At 44.6% G+C, this 27,020-nt stretch overlaps 1 protein-coding gene across 1 annotated transcript in view; it reads right to left on the bottom strand.

Moving 5' to 3' along the window:
* LOC139022166 (guanylate cyclase 2G-like) overlaps window positions 1–25,297 on the bottom strand; it is a 35,289-nt gene extending 9,992 nt beyond the window's left edge. Inside the window, exons 1-15 of the mRNA XM_070433238.1 lie at window positions 24,914–25,297; window positions 23,189–23,537; window positions 21,165–21,274; window positions 19,287–19,472; window positions 17,813–17,957; window positions 16,130–16,265; window positions 14,934–15,043; window positions 14,084–14,247; window positions 13,597–13,734; window positions 12,063–12,146; window positions 11,217–11,321; window positions 10,377–10,448; window positions 3,555–3,723; window positions 2,038–2,193; window positions 377–554 (exon numbers count right to left, since the gene is read on the bottom strand). Of these exons, the coding sequence (XP_070289339.1) occupies window positions 377–554; window positions 2,038–2,193; window positions 3,555–3,723; window positions 10,377–10,448; window positions 11,217–11,321; window positions 12,063–12,146; window positions 13,597–13,734; window positions 14,084–14,247; window positions 14,934–15,043; window positions 16,130–16,265; window positions 17,813–17,957; window positions 19,287–19,472; window positions 21,165–21,274; window positions 23,189–23,537; window positions 24,914–25,297 (2,486 nt within the window). The remainder of the gene's footprint in view (window positions 1–376; window positions 555–2,037; window positions 2,194–3,554; window positions 3,724–10,376; window positions 10,449–11,216; window positions 11,322–12,062; window positions 12,147–13,596; window positions 13,735–14,083; window positions 14,248–14,933; window positions 15,044–16,129; window positions 16,266–17,812; window positions 17,958–19,286; window positions 19,473–21,164; window positions 21,275–23,188; window positions 23,538–24,913) is intronic.
* Window positions 25,298–27,020: the final 1,723 nt, after the last annotated feature.

Genomic DNA, 27,020 nt, shown 5'->3' with positions numbered 1-27,020 from the left:
GAGTCAGAGGCCCTGTCACTGATCTCCCTGGGACCTTGACAGATTAGATGGATTAGTGACACCTGGAATGGACCAAGTAGGGCAATGGAAGCATGACCCATTTTGGGAACATTTGTGAAATAAAGGGAGAATTTATCAATCCACCTTCACCAGCATATAGCACAGTGCTTTGCATGTGGTAGGCATTGAGTATGTGAGGAAGGAAGGAGGGAAGGAAGGAAGGAAGGAAGGAAAAAAAGAAGGAAGGAAGGAAGGAAGGAAGGAAGGAAGGAAGGAAGGAAGGAAGGAAGGAAGGAAGGAGTAACTACAGCCACATGATTTCAAAATTCTAATGGCTCAGTGAGGAGGAGAAATGTCTGTTGCACACCAAACTCACCCTTTGGGGCTGGCATCTCGTAGAATTTTCTTGATGGAAAGGAATGTGGGTCTTTTCTCAGGCGACTCATCCCAACACGCTCTCACCAGGACCACAATCTTCTCATTGACCTTGTCCTCTTGCAGGGAAGGTCGCAATGGAACTGATGCCCTGGGGTCTCGGATTCGGCTGAGGATTTCTGAAATCCATTTTGGGTTTAGATATCCAGATGTCGGAACTTTGTGCCATTTAGTATGCTTCACTTTGTGCCATTTAGTATGCTTCACTTTAAACAGATGTGCTCTTAAATTTGTATATTGAGTTTCCAAGAACACGGAACAGATTAGAATTTCAGATAAATCTGAATATAAGAAATATTCTGAATCCTCCTGGAAAATGAGGAATCTAAATATAAATCCTATAAGTACCCCCTGATTTATCATTTTTTAGATTAATTTTTTTCTAATAGAACTTTTCTCAAAGTAAAGCATATCTCTATATGATTTCAGAAGTATATATGCATTTTGTAGTAGAAATCTCCAAAGTGTGCTTTATACAATTTTGTGTTCCATATATATTACATAAAAGATCTTTTAACAAATAATAAATATTACAGATCAGAGTCTGCCAAGAGTTTGGGGAGGAGAGAAGGTTGAATAGGCAAAGGGCCTGAATTTTTTTTAGGATGATGAAACTATTTGGTATGACACTGTAACAGTGGATACATGACACTACCTATTTGCCAAAACCCATAGAACTTTACAGCCCAAGGAGTGAACCTTGAAGATTTTGCTAATTTTAAAAAATATCAGTTGAGGGATTGGAAGACCCCAAGACAGAATGCAGATTTGTGTCAAAACAATTTAACTGCGTGACCAATGTATGATGGACCTCACTGAAGGGGGTGGAGGGGGTGGGGAGTGGCCTGTGTGACTGAAAGAAAAAAGCCAGGAGAGATGGAACCAGGAAGGTGTAGTGGGTTGACTGGTGATTCCCAAAGATATATGTCCATGTCCTTATCCCCAGAACTCATGACTGTGACCTTATCTTAAAAAGAAAGTCTTGCAAATATAATTAAGTGTCTTGGGTTGAGGAGATCATCTTGGATTATCCAGGTGGGCCCTCATCCAATGACAAGTGTCCTTACAGACAGAAGGGATTTTCAGGAGTAGTCAATGTGGAGATGGAGGCAGAGACTGGAGCCCTGTGGCCACAAGCCCATGAAGTCTGGGCCACCACCAAAAGCTGGAATGGATCTACCCTTGAGCCTCCAGAGGAAGTGCAGCTTTGTTGAACCTTGATTTTGGACTTTTAGCCTCTGGAACTATGAGAGAGTAAATTTCTGTTGTTTCAAACCAACAGGTAGGTTTGTGGCAACTTACTATGGCGGCCCTAGGACACTAACATACAAGACCACTGAGGCCAGTTTAGAGGCCTTTGATGGTCTTGCAGGCCATTGTAAGGACTTAGTCTTCACTCCCAAAATGGGAAGCCAGGGGAGGCTATTGTGTAGAGAAGCAACACGATCTTACTCATTGTCTAACAGGATCTGGCTGCTTTTATAGAATAAACCATGTCATTCTGAGTTCCTTGGTTTTTTTTAATCAAACTGTAATAGTTTTCTAATTCTTTAAAAAATATATAAATTTTTAAAAGAAAAAATAAGCCGCTCCCAGCGTTACCGTCTGGTGTCTCGTCAAGGTCCTCAAAAGGCCCGAGTGCATGCTGGTGGATCAGCTCCCTCATCACAATGGCGAAGCTGTAAGTGTCTCCCTTTGGGGTGCCTGACCGGGGCGCCTCTGGGAGCCGCAACAGCTCTGGGGCGGTCCAGTAGAGCTCTGTGAAACAAGGAGACATAGGCCCAGAATGAGAGTTTCCAGGTAGAACCGGAAAGCCATCCTTTCTAGCTTAGGAAGCTCAGAAGAACTGAGAGCATCCAGCCCCCAAGAAGTCAGCCCCTACGGTGCCCAACTTACAGAGCAACCAGGGTCCCCATGTGTGAATACAGAGAAAATAACCAGGAAGAACGGGCACTAACATGTTAACAGTGGCTAACTCATGGCTGTGCAGTGACAGGTGCTGTTCTTTTTCCTTTTCCCTTTCTGAATTGCCTACATAACATAAAATTAATCATTTTAAAGTGAGAATTCAGTGGCATTTAGTACACTCACAATGTTGTGCAACCATCACCTCTATCCATCTATCCAGTTCCCAACCATTTCCAACACCCCCAAATAAAACCCCAGACCCCTTAAACAGTTTCTCCCTATTCTCCTCTATCCCCAGTCCCAGAAAACCACCAGCCTGCATTTTCTCTCTAGAATTGTCTATTCTGGATATTTTATACACTTACATTTTTTTCTAGTGAGGTGTGCAGGCGTGTGTTATTATAGGTATGATCATTAAAAGAAAATATATTGGAGGATGGAGAAATAGGAATGACTACGAACAGCTTTCTAAGTTGCCCCCTTTGTCTTTCTCTGTAACACACATTCTACCTCATGTTACAGGACCTCCCCACATGCACTCAGCAAAGCTGCTGCCACGTGCTGCTCCAGAGAGAAGTTGTCAGGGCTGAGGGCACTGGGCTTAACAGGACCCAGAGACGTAGGAGGTGAGATGCAAGAGCACTCAACTGCCTCCACTGCTCCCATGAGAAGGAGGTTGACTCCCAATGGTAGGTCTTGTCGTTAGATGCCCACCAGAATCACTTGGGAGCTTTAAAAACAATGCAATGCCCAGACCCCATTTTCAGATATTCTGATTCAGTGGCTGCAGCGTGGAACCCAGCTACCTATAAAATGTTAAAAGTTTCTCAAGTGATACTGAAACCCAGAGAGAATAGAATGGCCAAACCCTTCATCCTTAAAGCGCCTGGCAGGTTGTCATTTTACACTGAGAAGGTAGGAAGATGTGATGGGACACAGAGGACTACAGAGAAGGACGGTGACTTGTTTCAGGTCACCCAGCTAAGCTGGGATGAGGACCAGTTCCTCTCACTTAGACATCACACCATGGACTCATGCCACCTGTTCCCATCTCCTTGGGTGAACAGAGCAGCCACACACCACTGGCTCCAGCGGAATGCCCACCCACAGGTGCTGTGCACATGAGCGTCAGGAAGCAGAAAGGGGGTAAGGAACGAACCCCTTTACCACTCAACCGAAAGCTAGAGGGTCCAAGACCTGCCAGTGGTTACCTGAGTGGTCTTTTGTTTTTTCATTATATGTTCTGTATGTCTGGCCGTACTTGAGTTCCCATAACCCAAATCCCGACAGCTTCACCTGCATCCGACCATCCACCAGGCAGTTGGAAGGCTTCAGGTTTCCATGGGACCTCAGTGGGCTCCTATGAAGGAACAGCATGCCCTGGGAGAGTGAAAATGAGCAACTGAATTAGAACAGGTGCCAAGGGACACCAGTGGAAGGAGAGACAGATGGATAGGAACACAGATGTGCAGCCCCAGGGTAGGGGACGTAGCTGTCTCTGTTCATTTGTTCAAGAGCCACTGACACGGCCCTTCACCCAAGGAGTCAAGATGGGCACAGACACCCAAAAAGGAGAAAACAATTTCTGGTCCTTGAAGGCAAGGCCAGCTTAGTGATCATAGTCCTGAGTTCAAATCCCAGCTCTACCACTTAGTAGAGGGCAAGCTACCTTACCCCTACCAGCCTCCTTCTTCTCATCAAAATGGAGATGACAATGAACCCTACCTCATAGGGTTGGCCATGGAAATTAAATGCAGTCATACACATGCGACATCAGACATGATGCATGACACAAAGTAAATATCTACCTAAATTTAATGAAAAATGTGATAAAGAATATTTACTGAATAAAAAAAAACTTGCTAAGGGAAGTGAGTCAGAAAGGCAGGAATATAATAGCCAAGATCTGGAAACAACCTAAGTATCCCTTGATGAATGATTGGATAAAGAAGATGTGGTACATATATAAAAGGAATAATACTCAGCAGTGAAAAATGAAATATGGCCATTTGGAACAACATGGATGGTTCTTGAGAGTGTCATTTTAAGTGAAATAAGCCAGAAAAGGACAAGAACTACATGATTGCACTCATATGTGGGATATAAAATAGAAACCAACAAATGAACAAATAAGACAAACAAACTCTAGACATAGACAACAGCATGATGGTTACCAGAGGGGAAGCCAGTAGGGGAAAGACAAAGAGGGAAAAGGGGGTCGAATATATGGTAAAGGAAGAAGACTAATTTAAAATTTTTTTAAAGAAAAGCAGTGATTGTTCTCATCCAGCAAGGAGACAAGGGAGGGTAGGGGTATGTCTTCCCATGGGCGGAGAGGGGTTTAAAGAAAGGCCTAGAGTTGAGGAGGGAAACAATGGTTTGGGAAGGACAGGGAAAGGAAGAGATCAGTTTGGACAATGAGAACTGTCATATTTGAAACATGGTTAGAGAGGCAGATGTGTGCATTTCTCATATTTGTGAGGACAGACCTAGAAGGAGTGAAATGAAGGTTAAGGGAAAAGGCTAACTGCATGCCAGAAGCCAACCATCATGGTTTGGGCACATGGAGGGCCCACTGTTCCCATTTTGGTTCTTTATTTCCTTACTTACCTCAAAGGCTTCATGAAGAAGCATTTAAATAATAGTCATTCAACATTGCCAGTTTCTCGGACTTAAAATACTGACCTAAAGGACCTCTATATCTTTCATCTGAATCTCTGAATCATTCATTTTCAGAATCCTTTGTCTGGGAGCTGGGAGAAAACTGACAGCTCAGTATGTCCCAGGAACAGGGCTGTCATAGAGCTACTTTACCTGTCTCAGGCTGGGTAGCCTAGGCTTTCCCATACCTGCCTCAGCCATGAGGTTTCAGAGCAAGAGCAAAAAGGACAACACCTCTTTCTCAAGGCTTTCACTGGAATTTTTTTTAGTTTAGAATGCTAACCTTATGCCAGGTAGTCATCTAAGTCCCTTACTTTCACTAGCTCATGTTACACCTAGTGAACCGCAGAGATCGGTAGTATGATCGCCAACCTCCTTTTACAGATGAGAAAAGAGAGAAATGAACTTGACCCAGGTCACACAGCCGGCCAGCAGTGGAGCTGGGCTGGGAATTCTGCAGTGTGATTCCCAACCAGCTGATCCTCTGCTGATAAAAGAAGGCTATGAAGGGCAGATGGTGAGAAGTGATTATTTTAGACATGGGGTTCCAGGAACATCCAAACTGTAATATGGATTTGTGATGAACAAATAAGCAACCATAAACCCTTTTTAGAGACTTACTTTGCACTATGCATTGAAGTACTTGGAACAGGGGACCTAATACATGTTATCTATCGCATTTAGCCTTTGCTGGGATAGGTAATATTCTCCTTCTCTGTTTTACAAGGAAACTCGGGGTTTTAAACTGCTCCCAAGGAGTGGATGCAGAGCTGGGATAGAAACCAGGCTGTGTTATCTACAAAGCCCAGCTACTTCTAAACCACTAGCTTTTACTGTCCCCAATACCCTACATGATTGTGGAGGAATTCTCTTAACACACTTATACAAGAACAGCCAGGTTCAAATGAATCTTAAACCCAGCTGAGAAGGTGAAGTCACCCATGGGTGTGGCCACAAGGAGGCACTGGCCACCAAGGTTCCAGGAAGGGCTCCTGAATGGACTACTGCACCCAGAGACAGGGTCCTTGGACTTTTGGGCACCAGCTCAGGGACTCACCTCTGCCTCCAGCAGTGATGACAGGCTGAGTCACTGTCCCACCTTAGCAAGAGCCCTAAGCCAACGCTACATTAGCAATACAGGCTAATACAGAAAGCAATAAGGAAACTTGAGGGACAGTGAATATCCCACCCTTGTCCCCTGACCCCCGAAAGACAGGAGGGCATATTCCTTTATCATTGTGGCTTGTTTGTGTTCTGAGATAATAGAGTTGAATCACATGTTGGAAGTACAACTCGCTCAACTAGACCTGGAGGGGGCCTGGCTGGAGCTGCCTCTGGAATTTCTCCAGGAAAGGCTCCAACTGGCCAGGTCTGGGCTTGAAATCTGGGGAGACCTATGTCCAACCCAGAGTTCTCTCTGACCTCACAGAGACCTCTCCATGCAGCAGGACTGCCCCTGACACACATGATCATCCCTTGCCTTGACCCACCCCAGGCATGAGATAGTTTACATTCTGGTCTCCACCAATCTTCCCGGACATCCAGGGACAGCAGAGCTCATGCTATTAGGGCATAAGGCAACCTGTTTGGATGCTCGGAATCCTATGTTGCAGTCCTCTCCAGGAGACAGACGTACCTCTCTGTGGTGGTGTTTTTCTCTCTTGATGGAAATGCATGGGCATATGTACATTGTCAGAGAACAAATAGAACCATGAGAGGTGCGTGATTTATGTACCAGATTTTATGCGTTTTGGCAATTCTATCACCTACCTGGCTGCTAGTTACATTTATTTCCCTGTTAGAAAGTTGGGGATGGTCCTGGGGCTCTATCTCTGGATCCCACATCTGTGCCCTCTGGAACTGAGTGGGGAGGAAACATAGCATGACTCAACTATGGAGACAGACTAGCAGCAAGCCCCAATCTACCTCTTACCAGTTGGGCAGGTTACTTGACCCGAGTAAGCCTCATTTTCCCCCTCGTGAAATGGAGTAAATATTAATATTAATATTGGAGCTGGTGAATTAATCATGAAGTTCATTGTGATGACTTAGAGCACCACCCACTTGAAATATAATGCAAGCCACAGGTATAATTTTTAATGTTTTCATTAAACAAGTGAAATTAAGTTTAATAATATGGTTTATCTAACCCAATGTATTAAGAGATCTTATCATTTTAACATATAATCAACATAATAATATCAAGTATTTTATATTTTTTTGTTTTTTTTGCTAAGTCTTCGAAATCTGGCAGACATTTTACACTTTTATAGCACATCTTAATTTGGACTAATCCTGTGGCCAGAGTCTAATAGTCACATGTGGCTGGTGGCTACTATACTTGGACAGTGCAGACTTAGCCCATAGGATTGTTGAAGGAATGAAATAAGGAAGTGCATGTTTTTTAGTACTAGTAATGGAGTTATCTCTGATAGTAATGATACTACTGCTCCTACTGATACTGACAATTAATATTTATTGGATACTTTTAATGGGGTAGGCATGGTTCTGACCATTTTACGTACCTTAGTCCTTATATAAACCCTAGGAGGTAGGTACTCCTGCTATCTTTATTTTATTCACAGGGAAGCTGAAGCTCAGGGTAGTTAAGGTCACCTGGTCAATAAGTAGCAGAGCCAAGATTCAAACACCCAACACATCTTCTTTGCCAACTGCCCTTGACCCCCTTAATCCATCAAGACTTCTTTTCCTCAGAAATAGAGGCCCACCTCTAACTCAAGAAGAGTGCTATTCTCCCCAAAGCCTCTTCCCAGGCTGGCCCCACTGGTTGAGCTCCTTGGGGACAGGACAATGAGCCTTACTTCTCTGCAACCTCCATTCCCAGAATCAGGTTTGACCAAAATTAGGTGCTTAATCAATATCCTCTTGTTATTTTGAAAAGTCTGTGACATCTCAGAATCTCTATGATACCTGGCATACAGGAGTTCCTTGTCAAATAGACATCAGAAGAGGAATTGTTTTTATGATTGGTTTGTAGTGGCCAGAAGCATAATCTGACCCATAGAGGTTGGCCCCATGCCTGGGTTCATATCAGGTCACCCATGGCAAGCTCTAAGAGGCTGCAGTGAATTGTGTTACTTTCAGTCCCCTTTCAAGAAATGCTGGCAGAATAACTGGCCTTGAAGTGCCTTGATCTAGGTTGCTGTGACCTCCTTAACCAGACCCATCCTGTGCACACTCCATTTTTTGGGAAAGCAATCCTTCCAAAACAAGGTGCCAAGCTGTCCTTCTGGCATAGAGTAGGGGATAGACTCAGTGACCTAGGGTAGCTGATTATTCAATTACTAGAGACCCATTGCACAAATTCGTGCACTGGTGGGATCCCTCAGCCTGGCCTGCACTCTCACGCAATCTGGGACCCCTTGAGGCATATCAGACTGCCAGTTTCGCCTGATTCCTGAAGGCCAGGCCGAGGGACCCCACTGGTGCACAAATCCATGCACTGGGCCTCTAATATGCATATAAAATCTTTGGTTAATCTCTTCCCGCCCTCCCCCTCCCCCCTTCCCTCTGAGATTTATCAGTCTGTTCGATGTTTCCATGCCTGTGTGTTGAGCATCTGCCACCTGGTGGTCAGTGCACATCATAGCTACCAGTTGAATGGTCAAATGGTTGCTTAGGCTTTTATATATATAGATCATTCTCACCGACCCCAGCATTTTTCCAGAGAAACCTTTGGCTTAATGCTTCTTGAAAGCCAAATGGTGACGTTGGAAAGGCTAAATCTATTGGGCATTAAGACTTTGGTGAGTGAATTCTTCACATCCAATATAAATGATGTTGGCTGCTTTGAAGGGGCAGGAACCAGATCACTGGAAATCTAGCGTACTTCCCTGGGTTTGCTGCATGAAGAGAAATGTGGGTGAAGGGAAGGAGAGAGGAGCCAGAGTAGGAGAGGATGCCATGTCACATTCTTCTATTTTATAACTCTACCACCACCACTTCAATAATTGTATATGTGCATTTCCTGTGTTTTTTTTTCTCTAGCTAGATTTTACGCCATTTAAAATTAGAAACAAGTCATTATTTTCTTACAAAAGTGCCCAGAGGGAGATAAATCATTAACAGATGCTCAATTAAGTTTACTGAAATAACAGTGTTGGTCCAGTGTTGTCCATAGAGACCCAATCACAAGGAAACCAACAAGGTTTCTGTTTGTCTAACTTGCTTCCCATTAAGGCCCAGGAAATCGAAATCTCACAGACCATTAAGACTCAGCTCCTTAAACAAAGAGCAATTAAATCCCTGAGAAATAAAAGACTTTGGATGTCAACAGACCAACCTCATCCATTAACCCATATGGAGGTTGAGGTCCAGAGAGGGACCAAAAGTCAGAGTCACTCAAGGAGTCACAGCCTTATACTCCAGAAGGAGGGAGTTTTTGTTTCACCTTTGTATCCCTCACAACACCAGGCTGGGTCTTGCCCATAGGAATCTATTAGTTGATGGATGGACTGTTGATTGAGAGATGATGACCAGCCAGCCCTGCTGGTTGTCGGACTGAGGGGCTTCCTCACCAGAACCCAACCCCAGGTCATTGACTTGGTCCTCTCTTATGATAAAACAGATGCAGCGAGTTTAGAAAGAACAGCTGTATTTTAGCCCAGGTTGAGAACGTCAGCCTCAGGTACATAATGACATGGCCCATCTGACGTATGAAATGGAGCTAATAATAGATCTACCTTATATTTTGTTGTGTAAATTAAGTAAATTAGTATATACAGAATGCTAGAAAGTATTGGGGCCAAAGAAAGCACTAAATATATTTTAGCCATTATTATTATCATCATCATCATCCATCATCCTTTTTACAGCCCCCTTTGCCCAAAGTAAAAATTCTGCCTGTATATATACATTCACAGATTTGCACCCACTGTATAACAGCTTTGTGGTTATTATGGCACTGATCCCCATTTTCTGGGGAAAGGAACCAGGGACTAGGAAAAAGGAAGTATTATTAAGAAAGGGGACTAGGAAAAAGGAAGTGGTATTAGGACTCCTTCAGCTTGCTTTATGATCTAGTAATTAGATTTTCTTTGGGCAAAAAGTTCTGTCCTAAAATGTAAGTACCCTGCTCTTTTCTGGTTGGGTAAATGTAGCATCCCTTCTGACTTTAGTATAAAATATTTTTTACTCTCTTGATATTTACTTGAGGTCAGGGAGAGAGAAAAAAAATGGGAAATCTGATTGAAGCGGTAGATTTTAGAAGTGGGATCGCTTTGTTTGAAGAGGAAATCTGAGAAGGACCTGAATTTTGGGGAAAGATTACAGTTTGATTTAATCCAAGACACAGAACAATTCAAAAAAACACCATGGTATTTGTTCTTTACATAAGCTTATGTTATACTCACATTGACTATGTCATATGCAAATGAGAGCTTGAATATCCAATCCATTTCATTATTTGAATTTCTCAAAACATCCTGAAAAACAGTTATTTAAAATAGCACCAGGGATTCAACCTGGAGCACAGTGAGCTTCATATGTTAAATGGGTTTGGTTCTATTACATTGGATGGTTTTTTTTGTTGTTGTTAATCCTCAACAAATGATATTTTCCTGTTGATTTTTAGGGAGAGAGGGAAAGACAGAGAGAAACATCGATGTGAGAGAAACACATCAATTGGTTGCCTCCTGCATGAGCCCCCACCAGGCCTGAGGAGCCTACAACAAAGGTACATGCTCTTGGACCAGAATCGAACCTGAAACCCTTTGGTCCACATGCTGACGCTCTATCCACTAAGACAAACCAGCTAGGTCTACATTGGGTGGTTTTGACCAGAACTTATACAACCTGAGACAGAGCCAAAACATTTCCCAGGAAATATCATCACCTGACTCAATAGTGAGAAAGTTACACAGTCTTGAGTTTTATAAACACTTCCTTGTTCTTGACATAAAGGGGACGGTCACATACCATAGGTAGTATGGGCCCAGAAATGCAATTCAGGAGTAGCTGTGACAGCTAAGGAGACAAACCAAGCCCAGCCACTTTCCATTCAGAACAAAGGAAACCAGATACTTGGCTACTCCGCTGCTAAGCCGATCCCCTGCGGGCAGCCCAACAGGATAATTCAGGTCTTGCAATTAGACTAGAGAGGAACTGTTCTTGGATGAAGGAGCAGAAGCACTGAAAGTTCTTCAATAGCTGCTGCTAATTAAACCTAAGGTAAGATTTCCTATCGTACTTACCTTAAGACTCCCTTTTTTGCAATACTGAGTGATAATGCAGATGTTGGGAGGTTCTGTGCAGACACCAAAGAAGGGAACAATGTTTTCGTGCCTTAATTCATACACCTGAAAATAATAATGGTAATAATAGCTTATGATTAGAGCATGCCCTCTGTGTTAGGGACTATGCTATGTGCTTTACATACTTTGAGTTAATTCTCACAAAGACCCTGTGAGGGTGAGAACTATATAACTGCTCCCATTTTACAGATGAGGAAACTAATGCTCAAAAGGTTAAGTAACATGTTGAAGAACATACCACTCGCTAGTGGCAGAGTTGGGAAGCAAATCCAGGCAGTCTGCCTCCAGCATATAAACAAGAGGAATGATCAAAGTTGAACCTTAGCCCGGGCATTAAATGAAATCACGTCACAGTAAATAGACCCAGCCCTGCTTCCTGGTGTTGATGGCTGCCAATGCCAGTGTGTGGGCCACAATGGATCACAGATTTGGAGTAAGAAGTCAGACCCCATGAACTTGACTTCCTCCGAGGACCAGGTTCAAGGGAGGTGAGCAGCCATCACAGGTACAAAGAATGAAGATGCAGAATTAAGGCCAGGGAGAATTAAGGGAAATGAGCAAGGCTAGGAAGGATCCCAGGCGGGGGGTGCCTGAGTCAGGGCAAAAAGTCTTAGGTCCAAAGTCTGGGCTGTCAGGGGTGAGGGGGGTGGGCCAAGTTAGGGGAAGCTGCTTTCCACCCATGCTCCTTTGGACTGGGGCCACGCCCACTCCAGGTGGGAACAGGAAGCTGACAAGGAGGGTCTGAGAACAGCGCCGCTTTGTCTCCTCCCCGGGTGGGGACCTCACCAGCCGGATTTCCTGCAGCACAGATGGCTTCCTGATCCTGGCTTCTGCTTGGTCACCAACATAGCAGATGGCCACATGGTTTCCCTGGAACCAGAGACAAAGCGGAATGTTCTAACTCAAGATGATCCAGAAAAAGCTCTACTCAGAAAGAACTGGGGGGTGGGGGGGGGGGGGGGTGAGAAGTCAGCCTAGGAAAAGGATCATGAACCTCCTCACTGCCCAAAGTAGCCCTAGAGTGGCACTGTGCTAGGTCCAGGCGCTGAGCCAGCTGCTCAGCACAAGAACTCATCGAACTGACATCGAAGTCCTGCAGCGTGGGGATGATTAGCCCACTCCCAGATGGGATCACTGACGTTAGGCAACCCGTCCAAGGTCACACATTTGTGGGGAGTTCAGCCAGACTGGGAACATCTGATTCCACACTACACTTTTTCTATTATACAACAATGTCTCATTATCATTCAGAGGCATAGTGAGTAGAGGTCATAAGAGTCAATACCGGTTCAAAGACCATTCCTAACACTTACTACTTACATAATCTCGAGCTTGGGATTGAACCTTTCCAAGCCTTTATTTCCTCATCTGTGCAACGAAGATTAAAAATAATCAGGGCTGTTGTGGGGATTAAATCTTAAAATATGTGAACACTGTTAACTCAGTGACTGGCATAGACAGCCATGGTGGTATGGTAGAGAGGGTGAGAGGGGGCAGGCGGAACTATGCTGCCAGCTTTGGTAGCTGCCGGTTTATATGTAGAAGCATCCATACCCATGACTGATCCATCAGTGCTAAAGTACCAAAAATGAAAGAATCCATGCTTTAGGAGTATACTGTCCAATAATATAGCCACTACCTCTATGATGCCAATTGCATAAAAATTACATAAAATTTAAAATTCAGTTCCCCAGTCACACTAATGTTTTAGTCACATGATGGTAAGGGCTGCCATGCTGGACTGAGGAGATTTGGACTATTACTATATTCATAGAAAGTTCTATTTGGCAAAAATGAGTCTAACATAGAAGCCAGCATAGGGACCCCCAGGGAGTTCATTCGAGAAAATGCAGATTCTCAGGCCCTGCCCCAGACCTGCTGAACCAGAAGCTGCAATTTTTGTTATTATTAATCCTCACCTGAGGATATTTGTTCCATTGATTTTTAGAGAGAGTAGAAGGGAGGGGGAGAGAGAGAGAGAGAGAGACATCAATGCCACATATACCCCAACCAGGGCCTGGGGATCGAGACTGTAACCCAGGTACATGCCCTTGACTGGAATCGAACCTGGGATCCTACAGTACAGGGCCCAAAGCTCTATCCACTGAGCAAAACCGGTTAGGGCCAGAACCTACATTTTAACAAGAGCCTCCAATGATTCATAGGCACATTAAGGTTGAGAAACATGAGTCTGGAGTCAGAAGGCTACCTGGCGTTTACCTGGAGAATCCCTCCTATTCAGAATGCCCGGGCAGAAGGGACATGCAGAGAATGGGACAGAGGCACACCCTTCATGCAGCCGCCTTGCTCTCAGAAGTACCTCGTATAGCCCTACTGGGGCGTGAAAGAGCGCTTCCCCCTGCTGACTCTGGACAAAGGAGCTGAAGTCCCCAGAAATCTTCACACTAGACCCGTGGCTGTTGTTCTCTCTCAGCACAGGTGTGCCCCTCCGGGGTGGCTGTAAGGACACATCCAGGAGTTAATGTGGTTCTGAAGATAACTAGATGCTTTCCATAAAACAGCTTTAATATTTGAGCTTACACCACAGGGTAACAGATCTGAAGGGAACTTTAGGGACCACCTGATCATTCTAAGTATTCAGTAACTGAGGCCAGACATGATGTTCCCAGATATTCAGCAAGGAAACGGTAGGCCTAGAGCCAGAACTCGGGGCCTGAGACTCTCTGTTAAGTGCTCACTTTAAAAATGAGTCAGCCTCTGTTCTCATAAGCTCCTGGAGGAAGTCCCTTCCACAGATCAGCAGAAGTTAGCAGGGAAGTGGACGTCTGGGCCAGGTGTGGCCTTACCTTGTCCTGGGGCAGAACAGTGATGGCGTTATAATCGATCTGCCACCAAATGTCTCCATTTTGCCTCTGCAGTTTTCCCTTCTGGATCCTTAAAATCAGACCTATGATGGCAGTTCCCAAGACAGTGACCAGGAAGGTCATCAGGAGAATAAGAACAGTCACACCTGGAGGACACAGACATATCATTACTCAGGCTGCCCGAGAGCAGAAGTGAGAACATCCCTGTCCAGCCTGGCGCTGCCAAGCAGATGCTTCAAAGGCCACCTCGGCATGGCTCTTCCAGGAATGCTTTCTGACCTTCCTCTGGTTCCCATGGCAACTGCACTCACTTCTTCCTCTGTATAGACACTTTCATTGTACAGAAATAACAGTCAGGATTTCTAATACCACCACCACATTTTATTATTAAGCATTTGCTATGTCCTCTCCTCATGGTTGTTTCTCAGGTATGATCCATCTAATTCCAGGGTTGGACCCCTAACCATTGGGCAACACTCCCCTGTCCAGACTTTCTACCTCCTTAGAAATGAAGTTCCTGAACTTCAAATCTCAGGAGCTGGGTTTCCCTAGAGCAGAGGTTCCTAACAGGGCAGGCGGGCGATGTTGCCTCCCTAGGGGATATTAGTAGCAAGTGGAGATACTTTGGGTGGTTCCAACTAGAGGCTACCACTGGCATCTAATGGGTGAAGGCAGGGATGCTGCTAAGCAGCCCCCAAAGCACAGGACAGTTCCCCCGCCCCCACCCCCAACAAAGATTATCCCACCCAACATGTCAATAGTGCTGTCACTATTGAAAAGCCCTGCTATGGAGAGTCCTCTCCTGCTACCTTCTCCAGGAGCCCATACTGACCTGTAAAAGCAAGCTCATTTTCACAGAGCTCGTCGTCAAGTCCACAGCCAGGTCTGTCTGCAGCAAGGGAGCCATGGGACCAAGTAATAGTGGAGAAATTCCTCACGGGTCTTTAAAAAAAAAAAGAAGGTGATTGAAGGTCAGTGCCCATTTGATTTATTCTATTTGTCTCTACCTCAGGTACAGCAAGGGCAAATGAAATACACATGTCATTTGCAAAAAGTAGGCCTTGGTCTCTTAATTCAAATGTCCACTGACCCATCCAATTTTCCCACCTCACCCCGGCTCTTCGAATCCAGCCTCCAGGTAATCTAATTCATGGAAAAGCAATATCTTTTTGCAGAGTAGAACCACTGATTCAATCTTTTGATGTAAACCATGTCATTTCTGATTTAAAAGATGCTGTGCCAATTCTCCAGTGTTGCTGGGACTCTCTCCCGTGTTTGATATAAACAAATCTTGTTATTCAGCACCTTGACATTTCACAGAGCAAAACATCTCCCCCTGCGTGGAGCATGCCCAGTTTCTACAATCCTGAAGACCTAGTCTTCCGTGGTTAGTTTCTTTCCTGGGCTAACCCATTTTGATACATTAAAAATCCTTAAGAGCAGAGAGGAAAAAGTGTCAAATCAAATCTGCATTGGGGGTGGTAACGGTGAAGGCCAGTAGAAATTGAATTAAGCTTTAGGTTTCCTTTCCGTTTTCTCAATTATAGCTGAGTGATGAAAACAGACTTTTTCCAGAGCTTCCTGGGTACCAGGGGTACCCAAGTCCTGCTGTCCATAGGGCTCTCTGTTTTGGAGTCAGGCTGACTGGAGTCTGTTTCCCTGACTGAGCTCCCATCTCTCTAGGGGGCGCTGTGCTCCACCACCACCTGGTCCAGGGCCTCTCTCTGAGACCAGGGGCCAGGTGATGTTCCCTGATGGAGCAGCAGAGGAAGCCTGAGCCCCTGCGGAGGTGCAGTTAGAAGATATTGTGAGGAATCGGAAGTGGCTGAGCTAATCCCACAATCAAGGGCAAGATCACCTTAAAGACCCAAAGTCAATCCTTATAAGTTCAGAGCGCACCAGGCCATGTGCAGTGGATTCTAGGAGCTGGATCCCAAACTGATCTTCCAGCGAGGCCCCCAGCCCCCTTCGCCTCCCAGGTCTCTTCCTGCAGCATGCTCTAAACTCGAAGAAACGTCCCCCCAGTACCTGATTTCGTTCTGATGGCTGTCGTAGTGAAGAACAGGAAGGAAGAGGGACCCGTTGCTGGATTTCTGTAGGGCATAGACCGAGTAATCCACCCACCTTTCTCCCTGGGAGTCCACAAACACTGGGCCGGTGACTCCTGAAAAGAGAGGAGACTGCAAGTGGTTAAGGAGAGAAAAAGAAGGACTCATGACTCGAACTCAGACCAGCCAAGCCCCCTCCCCAGCAGCCACCAAAAGCAGTGTGAGGTTTTTGCCGTTTCAGGGAATCTGAGAGTCAAGGAGGAGAGTGGGGGGGAAAAGTTCAGTGGTGGTACCTTGGTGGGGCTCAAGGGCCGCTTGGGACAGGCAGATGTGTTCTGTTAGGCCTATGCTTTTTCTTAAAAAAAAAGTTTCCAACTGAAACCCAAGATTTATGCTTCCTAAGAACAATCAGATGTGATCAAAAAAAGGCCAAATAACATGGAGGCAGCTGCTGGGACTGGGGACAGCTGCCTCCTCCAGGTGCTACAATCCTCCTCCTCCCCACCTGCAGGCCCTGTGGGCTGACTTTTCAAGCTTTGTTCACCCCTTTCCTCCCGGTTTTGGTTTGTGCCCAGGCATTGGCCTGGCGCTCAGTCCTGGTCCCTGTGTTCTTTGTTCTCAAGTAGGATGTGGTCAACCTCATGCATAAAACACACACCCAAGATCCTGGAGGAGTCAAGTTCAGCTCTTCCACACCCCAAACTAGAGCCCATGGTCTGACACCGGATTTACTGCTGATTTATTCCCCCTTGGGGACAGGGCACACAATTACCATCTATTAAGCACCTACTATGTGCCGGCATGTGGGGGTCGCAGTGATTTCACACACCTAGTCCCAGGATACCCTGCAGAGCAGGGGCCATCATCTACGCCTAACAAGCAGGGCTTGGAGGCAAGACCCCTAGATAAGCAGCCACCATTGAATGGGCACATCCTGTAGTAAATTTGTGATCTTGAGCAAGTACATAGCCTTTCTACCCTGTGTTTACTCACCTGTGTACTATAATACAGGTAATAATAGTACTACTAACTGATGGTGTGTGTGAGGATTAAGTGGGATAGCATGCAGAAGCTCTTGGCACCCAGCTTGCTTTAAGGTAAGCTCTCAATAAATGCTGGCTACTATTATTCCATGTGGCAGGAGGTATTATCTGTGTCTTACAAAATGAGAAAACTGGAGTACAGAAAGATGACACAGTTGATCAACTCCCAGGGTGATTTCAAAACAGTTCACGTCCAAGTCCAAGCCTATCCTCGCCCTGACAAGGAAAGTCAAATGGGATTGGCCCCATCTTTAGAGGTGGCCAGTCACGAATGAGGCCAGGGCCCCATCAGGGAGGGATGGCATGGGAAGGAGCATAGAAGTAACCCCGAGGCAGGTCCCACTCTCTTGAGCTTTATTCTTGGTGGACCAGTTTGAAAGCAGCTGCAGGAGGGACTCTCTGGGGAGGAGGAAGGGATAAGATGCCCCAGAGATCCCCTCAGCTGGACTGGGCAGCCTTTTGTATAAAGCTGGAAGAGCTGGACTGTGGCCGCTGGGAGGTTTAACCTCAACCCCCCACCCCCACCCCAGCCCCACCCCACCCCCGCCTTCTGGAAGACTGGAATCTCCATGAGAAAGAGGGACCCTCCCACCCTCCACCCCTGTGATTAAGCCACTTACCCTGCAATGTGGTCTGATTAAAACCTTTCAGAGTGCTGACCAGCTGCCGTCCATCCCGGAAATCTCTTCCAGCCTTGATCATGAATTTCACAGTCTGAGCATAGAGCAGGACTGAGTCATGAAGGTAGGCAGAGTAAGGGCTCACCTTCAAGGAGGGAAGCAAATGCTGGGTTTAAATAGGCCCACGGCCTCCTGAGTCACAGCCCATGTCTCAGTTAGGAGGAATTTCTCTCCACCGTCTTAATAGTATAACACATTCTCTATCCATTCCACTGCAAGGGGAGGGCCCTCTGCATGCCTGAACTTGGGCTATTAAATCTGGATATCACAATCTTCACTTTTCCTCTTTAGGCTCGTTTTCACAAATAGATCACATGATCTCTTTAGGCCATAGGCGGGTGGGCATATGGTTTAATTGAAAGCAGGTAGATTTTGGAGTGAGACTGGCTTTTCTACTTACTGGCTATGAAATTTGGGGGTAAGTTCCATAACCTCTCTGAATCTCATCTCTCTTATTTATAAAATGGGGATAAAGCCACTGTCCTGGTGAGTAGAAGCACAGTTTAATGAGACAGGATAGATATTCTACTTATTGTGAATACCTGGCACATAGTAGGTCTTTAATACATGTTCTTGTCTGTTCATGTAGCCAACAAACATGCAAGTGCCCACTATAAGGTAGGTACAAAGCTAACACTTAATAGACAATTTCCCAAATATTCATTGATTGATCATCTTTCCTTGTGTGTTAGGATCCACAATTGGCCACCTTGTTCCTAATGGAACCCCTGTCATCAGTGACCTGTCACAGGAAGTAGCTCCAGCTCTGGCCCATGGTCTCTCTGTAACAAATTCTCTGTGGGTATCAGACATTTGCCTCATCAGCCCACACACACTGGACTACCCATTGATTGGCTGATCCTCTCTCTCCTGACTTCTCCCTGTTCCAGACCATCTAATTGCCTTGACCTGTTCTAGCTCTACATTTCTGACTGCTCAATTCAAGTTCTCAATCCTGGGAAAGGAAAGGACATTGTCATGGTCTGAGTACCACTGGTTTCTATTCTATTGCTTCTATGTGCTATGCTATTAGGTACTCAAAACCAAGGCTGGAGGCAGATGTCATTATAAGTCCCACTTTTCACGTGAAGAGACTGAGGTGTAGGGAGGTTAAGAAATTCACCTCAAGGTCCCACAGCTAGTAAATAGTAGCATTAGGATGCAGCCCAGATCTCTGACTCCAAAAGCCATTCAGTAACCCAATAACCTCTGTCCTCTGTAGTCCTGGGATGCAGACTTCATAAGACAGCACTGTTTATGCTCAGCTGTGGAGGATGAGGAAGTATGTGGGGGGAAGGCAGCGGGGACGGGGGGTAAAGAAGAGGAGAAGTAAGAGGGAGAATATTAAAGCCAAACACAAATATCCTCAGAAAAGGGGAGGCAGGGACCTGTGCAGGGAGACCCTATCTCAGACCTGCTCCTCTGCAGAGATGGAGCTGTGGAAAGGTGGCCCCTTCAGCCTCTGGTAGACTTCTTGTCGGAAGCCTTCCTCTCCAGAACCTTCTCCGGAGGAGCTGGGGGTGATGACAAGCACAGACTCATAGATGGTGGGGAAGTGTGTCCCATTCTGATTTGTTAATACCTCCTTCCAAAAACTGTCCTGCAATATAATGAAATCAGTGTAGTCATTTTGTAGGGTATACACTGAGCATAGAAATGTGTTAAGTTATGGTTGAAATTGAATCTCTACATCCTAATCCTGGGCAACACAATGACTCCAGAAGGCCTGCCTTCAAAGGCCCACATTTTCTAGCTGGCATCAAAGCAGTGAGAAGAAAGCCAATAAATGAAATATAAATAAATAAATAAATATCAAGTGTACATGGAACATTCTCTAGAATAGACCACATGTTAGCACAAAAAACAAGTCAAAATTGCCCAGCTGGTATGGCTCAGTGGTTGAACATCGACCCATGAACCAGGAGGTCACAGTTCCATTCTCAGTCAGGGCACATGCCTGGGTTGAAGGCTCAATCCCCAGTGAGGGGTATGCAGCCAATCGATGATTCTTTCTCATCATTGATGTCTCTCTCCCTCTCCCTCTGTAAAATCAATAAAATATACATATTTTTAAAAAGTCAAAATTAATTTAAGAAGAAATCATATCAAGCATCTTCTCTGACCATAATGGTATGAAACTAGAAACCAATTACAAGAAAAAAAACCCTGAGTGCACAAATTTCGTGCACTAGGCCACTAGTATAAAATAATATTGAATGTCAATTGTAATTAAAAAGTAAAATTAAAAAGATAAAAGAAATCTGGAACATTGTGATATATCTTCCTTTACTCTTTAGCTCAATTTCAACTTCTTAGGATCATTTTTAAAAGCTCATTTTAGGAAGATAAAATTGCTGGGAAAATTACACAGTGTGTCCATATCTAAATGCAAGTGGCTTTTTCCAGAAGCCTGCTAGCGTAGAGTGGTGTTTAAATGTACAGACTCTGAGGCCAGCCCCCGGGGTTTGAATACCAGCTCTCCCTCTTACTAGTCATGTGGCCTTGGGCAAGTTATTTTACCTCTCAGGGCCCCCGGTTTTCTCATCTGTAAAACACAGAAAATAAAAGTATCTCCCCACAGAGTGGTGTGAGCTGACATGAGTTTTAGCATCTCAAGTGCTCAAAGGGCTCTGTCCCAGAGTCCAGAAGACCTGGTTTGGAAGACCAGCTATGCTCCTTATGCTCCTCAGGAGCTCTGAGATCTTGAATAAAGTATCTTACTTCTCTAAACCTCAATATGTTATCTGTAATTTGGAATACTGATAAGATCTACCTTACAAGGCTCTTGGGAATATTAAGTGCAACAGTGCATGTAAAATGTGTAACACATTCCTCACGGGAGGCACATGGTACATTTTAGCCATTCCTATCATGACCAAAAGAACAAAGTCACCCAAGAATGGCCTCACCCACCAGTATGTTGGTCTCTCCAGACCTTTCTTAGGACTCCCAACAGGGACACAGGGAGGTGGCTGTGAAAGAAAGTGGGAACCACCTGTATTTAGTCCTTAGGGGAGGTCTCAGCTACATGCTAAGAGTGACAGTTCCTCCTCAGCTGGTGTGGGCTGACAGTCTACCAAGGCCTGGATCAACCACTCACTAAGTGGGCAAGAGAACTCTGGGTAAGTTCTTCCAGCTCAGGCCCAGTCTCCCAACTTTAGGATGAGGGCACAAGAGTGCCTGCCTCTTAGGGTTGTGGTGAGTCTTCAGTGAGCTAACGCATCTGGCACATAGCCAGTGCTCCATGCTCGTTACCTCTTGCAGGAGCCATTCGGGGGTCATTGGCACCCACCTCCAACTGCTGCAAAACGACGAAGACAAATTCTCCTGTGTGGAGTCCCAGGTTCTCTGCAGCCAGCAGAATGGTTTTCAAATCCTCTGAGCTGCAGATTAAGATAATAACTATAAGAGGAAAAAAACACAGAGTCAGCCAATTGCACATGATCATATGCTTTTTAAACTCTGGCCTGAAACTGCTCCCAATGAGACATGAACTTTTTCTTTCCCTGAGCATGCTTCGGGGAAAGAGGATGTTGGAACTATCCCCAGAATATAGCACCAGCAGCGTACCCACTGGCAGATTTACCCTATGAACTAAAGTCTTAGCTGCAGTTCTCTCCAAAAATACAAGTCAAAAAGGTTAAAACCACTTCGATGCTCCCATTTCTCTGTTTCATTGGCTTTGAACAACAGATCTGGCTTGTTAATCACCAGCCACACAGGAGGAGTTGAAGGAGGACCTAGAATCAGGAGCACCCAGACTTTCTAGTTGGAATGGGGGAAGGGGGAGAGGGAGGCCATGGTACTTTTCTTCCATTCAAACACATCAGCATGCATTGTGAGGACACACAAATGAAATAAATGAGGTAAATTATAATGTACTTTTCTGAGCTCCAACCATGTGCCAAGCACTGTGTTAACTAAGGACAGGATACAGTGATGAGCAAGGCAGAAGGCCCCTGCCCTCAGGGAGCTGACAGTCAGGCAGACAGTATACCAGTGAATCATGGGGGGATGAGGGAGGGTAATGGGGTTGCAGGTGGCACTGCAGGCCAAGATCAGCAAGTCCTAAAGTGCCAAGGCTAGAAAGGCTTAGTTTATTAAAGAATAGAAAGGAGTCATGTACTAATCAAGCTAGAAAATAGAGCCTTATACCTGGCCGTTGTGGTTCAGTGGTTGAGCATTGACCCACAGTTCAATTCCCAGTCAGGAGACATGCCAAGGTTGTGGACTCAATCCCCAATAGGGAGCGTGCAGGAGGCAGCCTATTGATGATTCTCTCTCATCATTGATGTTCCTATCTCTCTCTCCTTCCCCCTTCCTCTCTGAAATCAATAAAAACATATTTTTTAAAAGAGAAAATAGAGCCTTATAAACACCACAACAAAAGTAATTGATATCATATGTTGCCCCGTTATTATGTCCAGACACAGTGCTAAGGACTTTACAGGCATGACCTTATGCAATCCTTACTTTCCTATGAGGTAGGAGTTGATGACTATCTTCATTTTCCAGATAAGGTATCTGAGGCCTAGAGAGGTAAAGGTATTTGCCCAGGATCACACAGCTAGAAAGTATTAGAGGTTGGTTCCAAACTTAGGCTGTCTTTCGCCAGAGCCCATGCTCTGAACAATAGCCCAAGTCCAGGACCCAACCCCCTGGAAGATGCTTCCAGAGCTTAGTCATCTATAATAATAAAAGGGCAATATGCTAATTAGACCGTACGTCATTCTGGATGTCCTTCCTGATGAAGCCGGGGCCAGAGGGAAGCAGCCGGGGTCCCGGGTGCCGGAGGGAAGCCGGTGCTGGCAGCTGGGAGAAGGAAGTCCTACTCTTTTTTTTTTTTTCTTTTTTTTTTTTTTTTAGCTAAAAGTGAACTTGTTATTTTATTTTATTTTTTTAATTTTTATTTTTTATTTTTCGCTAAAAGTATTACAAAGGGTATTACATAAGTGTCCTTTTTCCCCCCCCCCCCCCACCCTTGACAAGCCCTGCCCTCCCTTACCCCCCAGTGTCTTATGTCCATTAGTTATGGTTATATGGATGCATACAAGTCGGAAGGCCTACTCTTGCACAAATTTTTGTGCATTGGGCCTCTAGTTGAATCATAACATTATAGCATATGGGATTTCACTTTAGATTAAAAATAGTTGGTGATAGTGATGTTGACCCAAAAAGAAAATTGTTTTTACGTATCATTATCTTTGTACCCTGTTTCTATCTGCTTTTTACACCCAAAGAAAAATAAAGGGTTTCTACCTGCTCTTTCTATTTGTCTCTCCAAACATAAGCAATAGAAGACTCTTTTCTACTTACCCCTGGCAGCTGCTGACATGTTCCTAAGATTTTCTTGCAGGAGGGCTGGATCATTGTTGGTGTAGCTGATCCTGGCAGTGAGGGTGAAATGGGATTTGAGTTCATTCTCTACAACCCTCCACAGCTCACCCACTCTATCCCAGGAGGAAGTCCCAGAGTGACCTCCAAACATCCCGACGTGTTTCCAGCCCAGGTACTGGAGAGTTTTCTGGAGCACATCACCAAGTTCACGCATGGGTGGCACAAGCTTCACATAGGTGTCATACAAGAAGTCATTCTCCAGTTTTGCTGTTTGTCCAACAAAGTCAAACATGGGGATATTCCACTCAGAAGCCAGCAAACCAATAACCTTGAAAGTAAGCAAAAGGATGACTTTTCATAATTAAGTTTATGCTATACTCAAACCCCATTGTGAGATATCTGCATAAATTTTTAATTCAGTGACTCTAAAGACAGGTCATGCTGGAGCCTGTCTTTTGGAATATTGATGATAATGTCCTGTAGCCAACGTGAGGATGCAAGATCTCAGAGGACAAGAATAACGATGATATATGTGCTGAGCACTTTGCTAAGAGCTTACACATATCATCTCAATTTTTACAACATTTCTATGAGGTCGGTATTATCATTACCCATTTTGTAGATGAAAAACATAGGAACACAGAGATGTAAGTTACAAAGCTAACAAATAGTAGAGCAGGATTGGAATACAGACAGTACGGATCCAGAGCCCACAGTCATAACTACTATTTATTCTCTTAGTGTTTCTCTCCTAATTTGTTCCTTATTAATTTCTCATTCATTTTTCAGACCTTGCTCTTAAAGGAGTTTATGGTCTATTATAGGATCTAAGACACAGAAAAATAGCTACTAGAGTTCAATATACCATTCACTACAGACAATAGATTTATAAGAGTTTAGAAAAGTAAGAAATTACTTTTGATTTGGGAATTAGGGATATAGAGGTGAGGATGGAGAGGTGAAGAATGACATTTGAGCTTGACTGTGAAAAATGGGTAGGCTTTGGACAGTGTGTGTCAAATAGGGAATTTCAGGAGAAAACAAAATTCCAATTAAAACATGAACTTAATTCTACAGCACCCACTAATGATAGTTCTGCAGTATTTGTGAGAGTGAGAATTGTGATGCTCCTTTCTATTTAGGCCTCGCATCAATACCTAAGCATGAGCTACCCAAGGACTTCCACAAAATTAATCCCATTAGCTAAACAGTTACAAGTCACTGATGTCTCTCCGTTTCTTGCCCAGCTTATTACAATCGATCCTACTCCCTTCTTTTTCACTTACTTTTACCGTCACTGAATAATTTCTTACACACACCAAGGGGAAACTTACACAAACAAAGATATTTTTCAATTAAAAACCAAGCATTAATTTCCTTCTTAATTTTTCTGAGCCATGTGGCTGACAGCATTAAAATAAAAAATGAGTCTATTTACAACAATACCAAGTCCAAACGGTCAACAAGTTTGTTAGTGAGCATCAACAACTTACAATTATTGATTTGAAAGGCGTTCTTTAAAGAGAATGTTGGCTGTTTTAATTACATGGTCTAATCACATCTCAAAAAAATGGCACCCAAGACTGACATATTATTATTTTAATAATGCCAACTTTGTCAAGGGCTTATTCAAATCTCTCCCATCATCTTTAAGACCACCCCTTCCAATGGAAACTCAACCAGAGTTTCTAGAAGGTTGTATACCTCTGCTGCTTCTGGGCACACTGGTACAAACAGGGCAGAAATCTGTTCTCTCTGGACCTGGTTGGTGAAGACAGCAAGAGACTCCTTGGCGCTGCAGGTTGAGTTGGTATAAGTGAACTCCCAGCTGAAGTTTCCAAGGCCCGAGGGCTCTGAGTTGACCTTGTCCATGGCAATCTGGAGGCCCGCGCCCAGCCTTTGCACACTGAATGGGTGGGAGATGTTCCAGGGAGCCTGGAAGCCCACAGTGAGTTTAGCAGCCTCAAGCTGAGTCACCAACACACTGGCAAAGAGTGTTAGAACTAGTATTGGGTGGGCATCATGGCATGCAACCCCCAAACAGAGACCAGATCGAAGTGGGGCCTCAGCACCTGCCCAGGGAGCCATGGATAGTGCCTAACACCAGAATCACTGCCAAACTCAGAGAGGCTCAGTCTCCTGACCACTCATGCCAGGAGCTTAAATGATAGTGCAGAGTTCCCTGAGGACCACAGCTTGGTTTCTATTCGGTGCCATTAATTAGCTGAAACCTTTTCTTTTCAGAATCTGTCCTAACACATCTAGAAGCAGCAGTCTTGCAGAAAGAGGCTTGGGCAGGGCATCGACGAGGTCCTAGTCATTGATCCAGTGACACCACTGACAAATGTTATGGTCCTGGGCAAAGCATAGAACCCCACTCACCCCCAGCCTCAGGATCCCTCTCTGCTACTTAACTAAGAATTATGGGAACCACTCAAGTGTGGCCTGGGCTGAAATTCTGGCTCCACCATATATTAGTTGTGTGGCCTAGGACATGTTACTTCCTCTCCTATGCCTTCATCTCCTGATAGATCAAATGGGGGTTAAACTATAATGAGGTCTTCCCCTAAGTAATATGGTAAAGATTAAGTGAAATCATACAAGTCCAGCATTCAGCACAATGCCTGGGCAAAGAGAGCCACTCCTCCATGCTAGATAATGGTGATGGTGATGATGACAATGATTGATGATGTTGATTTCATAATAATGGTAATTATCACTCACTACATTAATCTTATAATTTTTCTAGACTAAGTGAGCTAATGGCTATGAGAGGATTAACTCACCCTGGCCTAGGACACTAGGGAGAAGCTTCTAATGCAGCGGTTCTCAACCTGTGGGTCGCGACCCCTTTGGGGGTCGAATGACCCTTTCACAGGGTTCGCCTAAGACCATCAGAAAAGACATATATAGCCCTAACTGGTTTGGCTCAGTGGATAGAGCATCGGCCTGCAGACTCAAGGGTCCCAGGTTCGATTCCGGTCAAGGGCATGTACCTTGGCTGCGGGCACATCCCCAGTGGGGAGTGTGCAGGAGGCAGCTGATCGATGTTTCTCTCTCATCGATGTTTCTAACTCTCTATCCTTCTCCCTTTCTCTCTGTAAAAAATCAATAAAATATAAAAAAAAAAAAGAAAAGACATATATAATTACATGTTGTTTTTGTGATTAATCACTATGCTTTAATTATGTTCAATTTGTAATAATGAAATTGGGGGTCACCACAACATAAGGGACTGTATTAAAGGGTCGTGGCATTAAGAAGGTTGAGAACCACTGGTCTAATGAATGAACACTAACACTCAAAGCTTGATCTAAGGACCACCTACATCAGTCTCTTCTGATAGTTAAAAAATACAGATTCCAGGACCCTACTCCAGACCCTCTGAACCAGTCTGAGGTTTACTCTGAAAATCTGCAATTAACAGACTCATTACTCCTACCTACACTAAAGTTGGAGAAGCTCTGATATAATCTGAAGTGAGAAGAGGAAAAGAAGAGCGGATAACTATCCTCTACTCATCTTCCTTCAGTAGCAAACCCCAGGGTGTGATTACTGAGTCTTAGGCTCATCTAAGGGGGCCATTTCCAAGCCCCTGGATTCCTGGAATTGCTTTTCTCCCAACCAAATTCACCATAACTGCTTCGTCATGGAGCTTCAGATTCTTTCTCTCCTCTACTAGGACAATTTGGCATCTATTTGTATAGTCTCCTAAGTCTAAAGATATCCTTGATCTAATCCTAGGCAGAATTCCATGGCTTTTTTTTTTTTTGGCTGATGCTTACCATATATATGTGGCCTTAAGCAAGTC

This window comes from Myotis yumanensis, unplaced genomic scaffold, assembly GCF_028538775.1.
Source record: "Myotis yumanensis isolate MYYU_CA2020_CCGP unplaced genomic scaffold, mMyoYum1.0.hap1 SCAF_13, whole genome shotgun sequence".
Classification (NCBI taxonomy): domain Eukaryota; kingdom Metazoa; phylum Chordata; class Mammalia; order Chiroptera; family Vespertilionidae; genus Myotis; species Myotis yumanensis.
The sequence above is the reverse complement of the archived record's forward strand: the minus strand, read 5'-3'. Positions and strand labels throughout refer to the sequence as shown.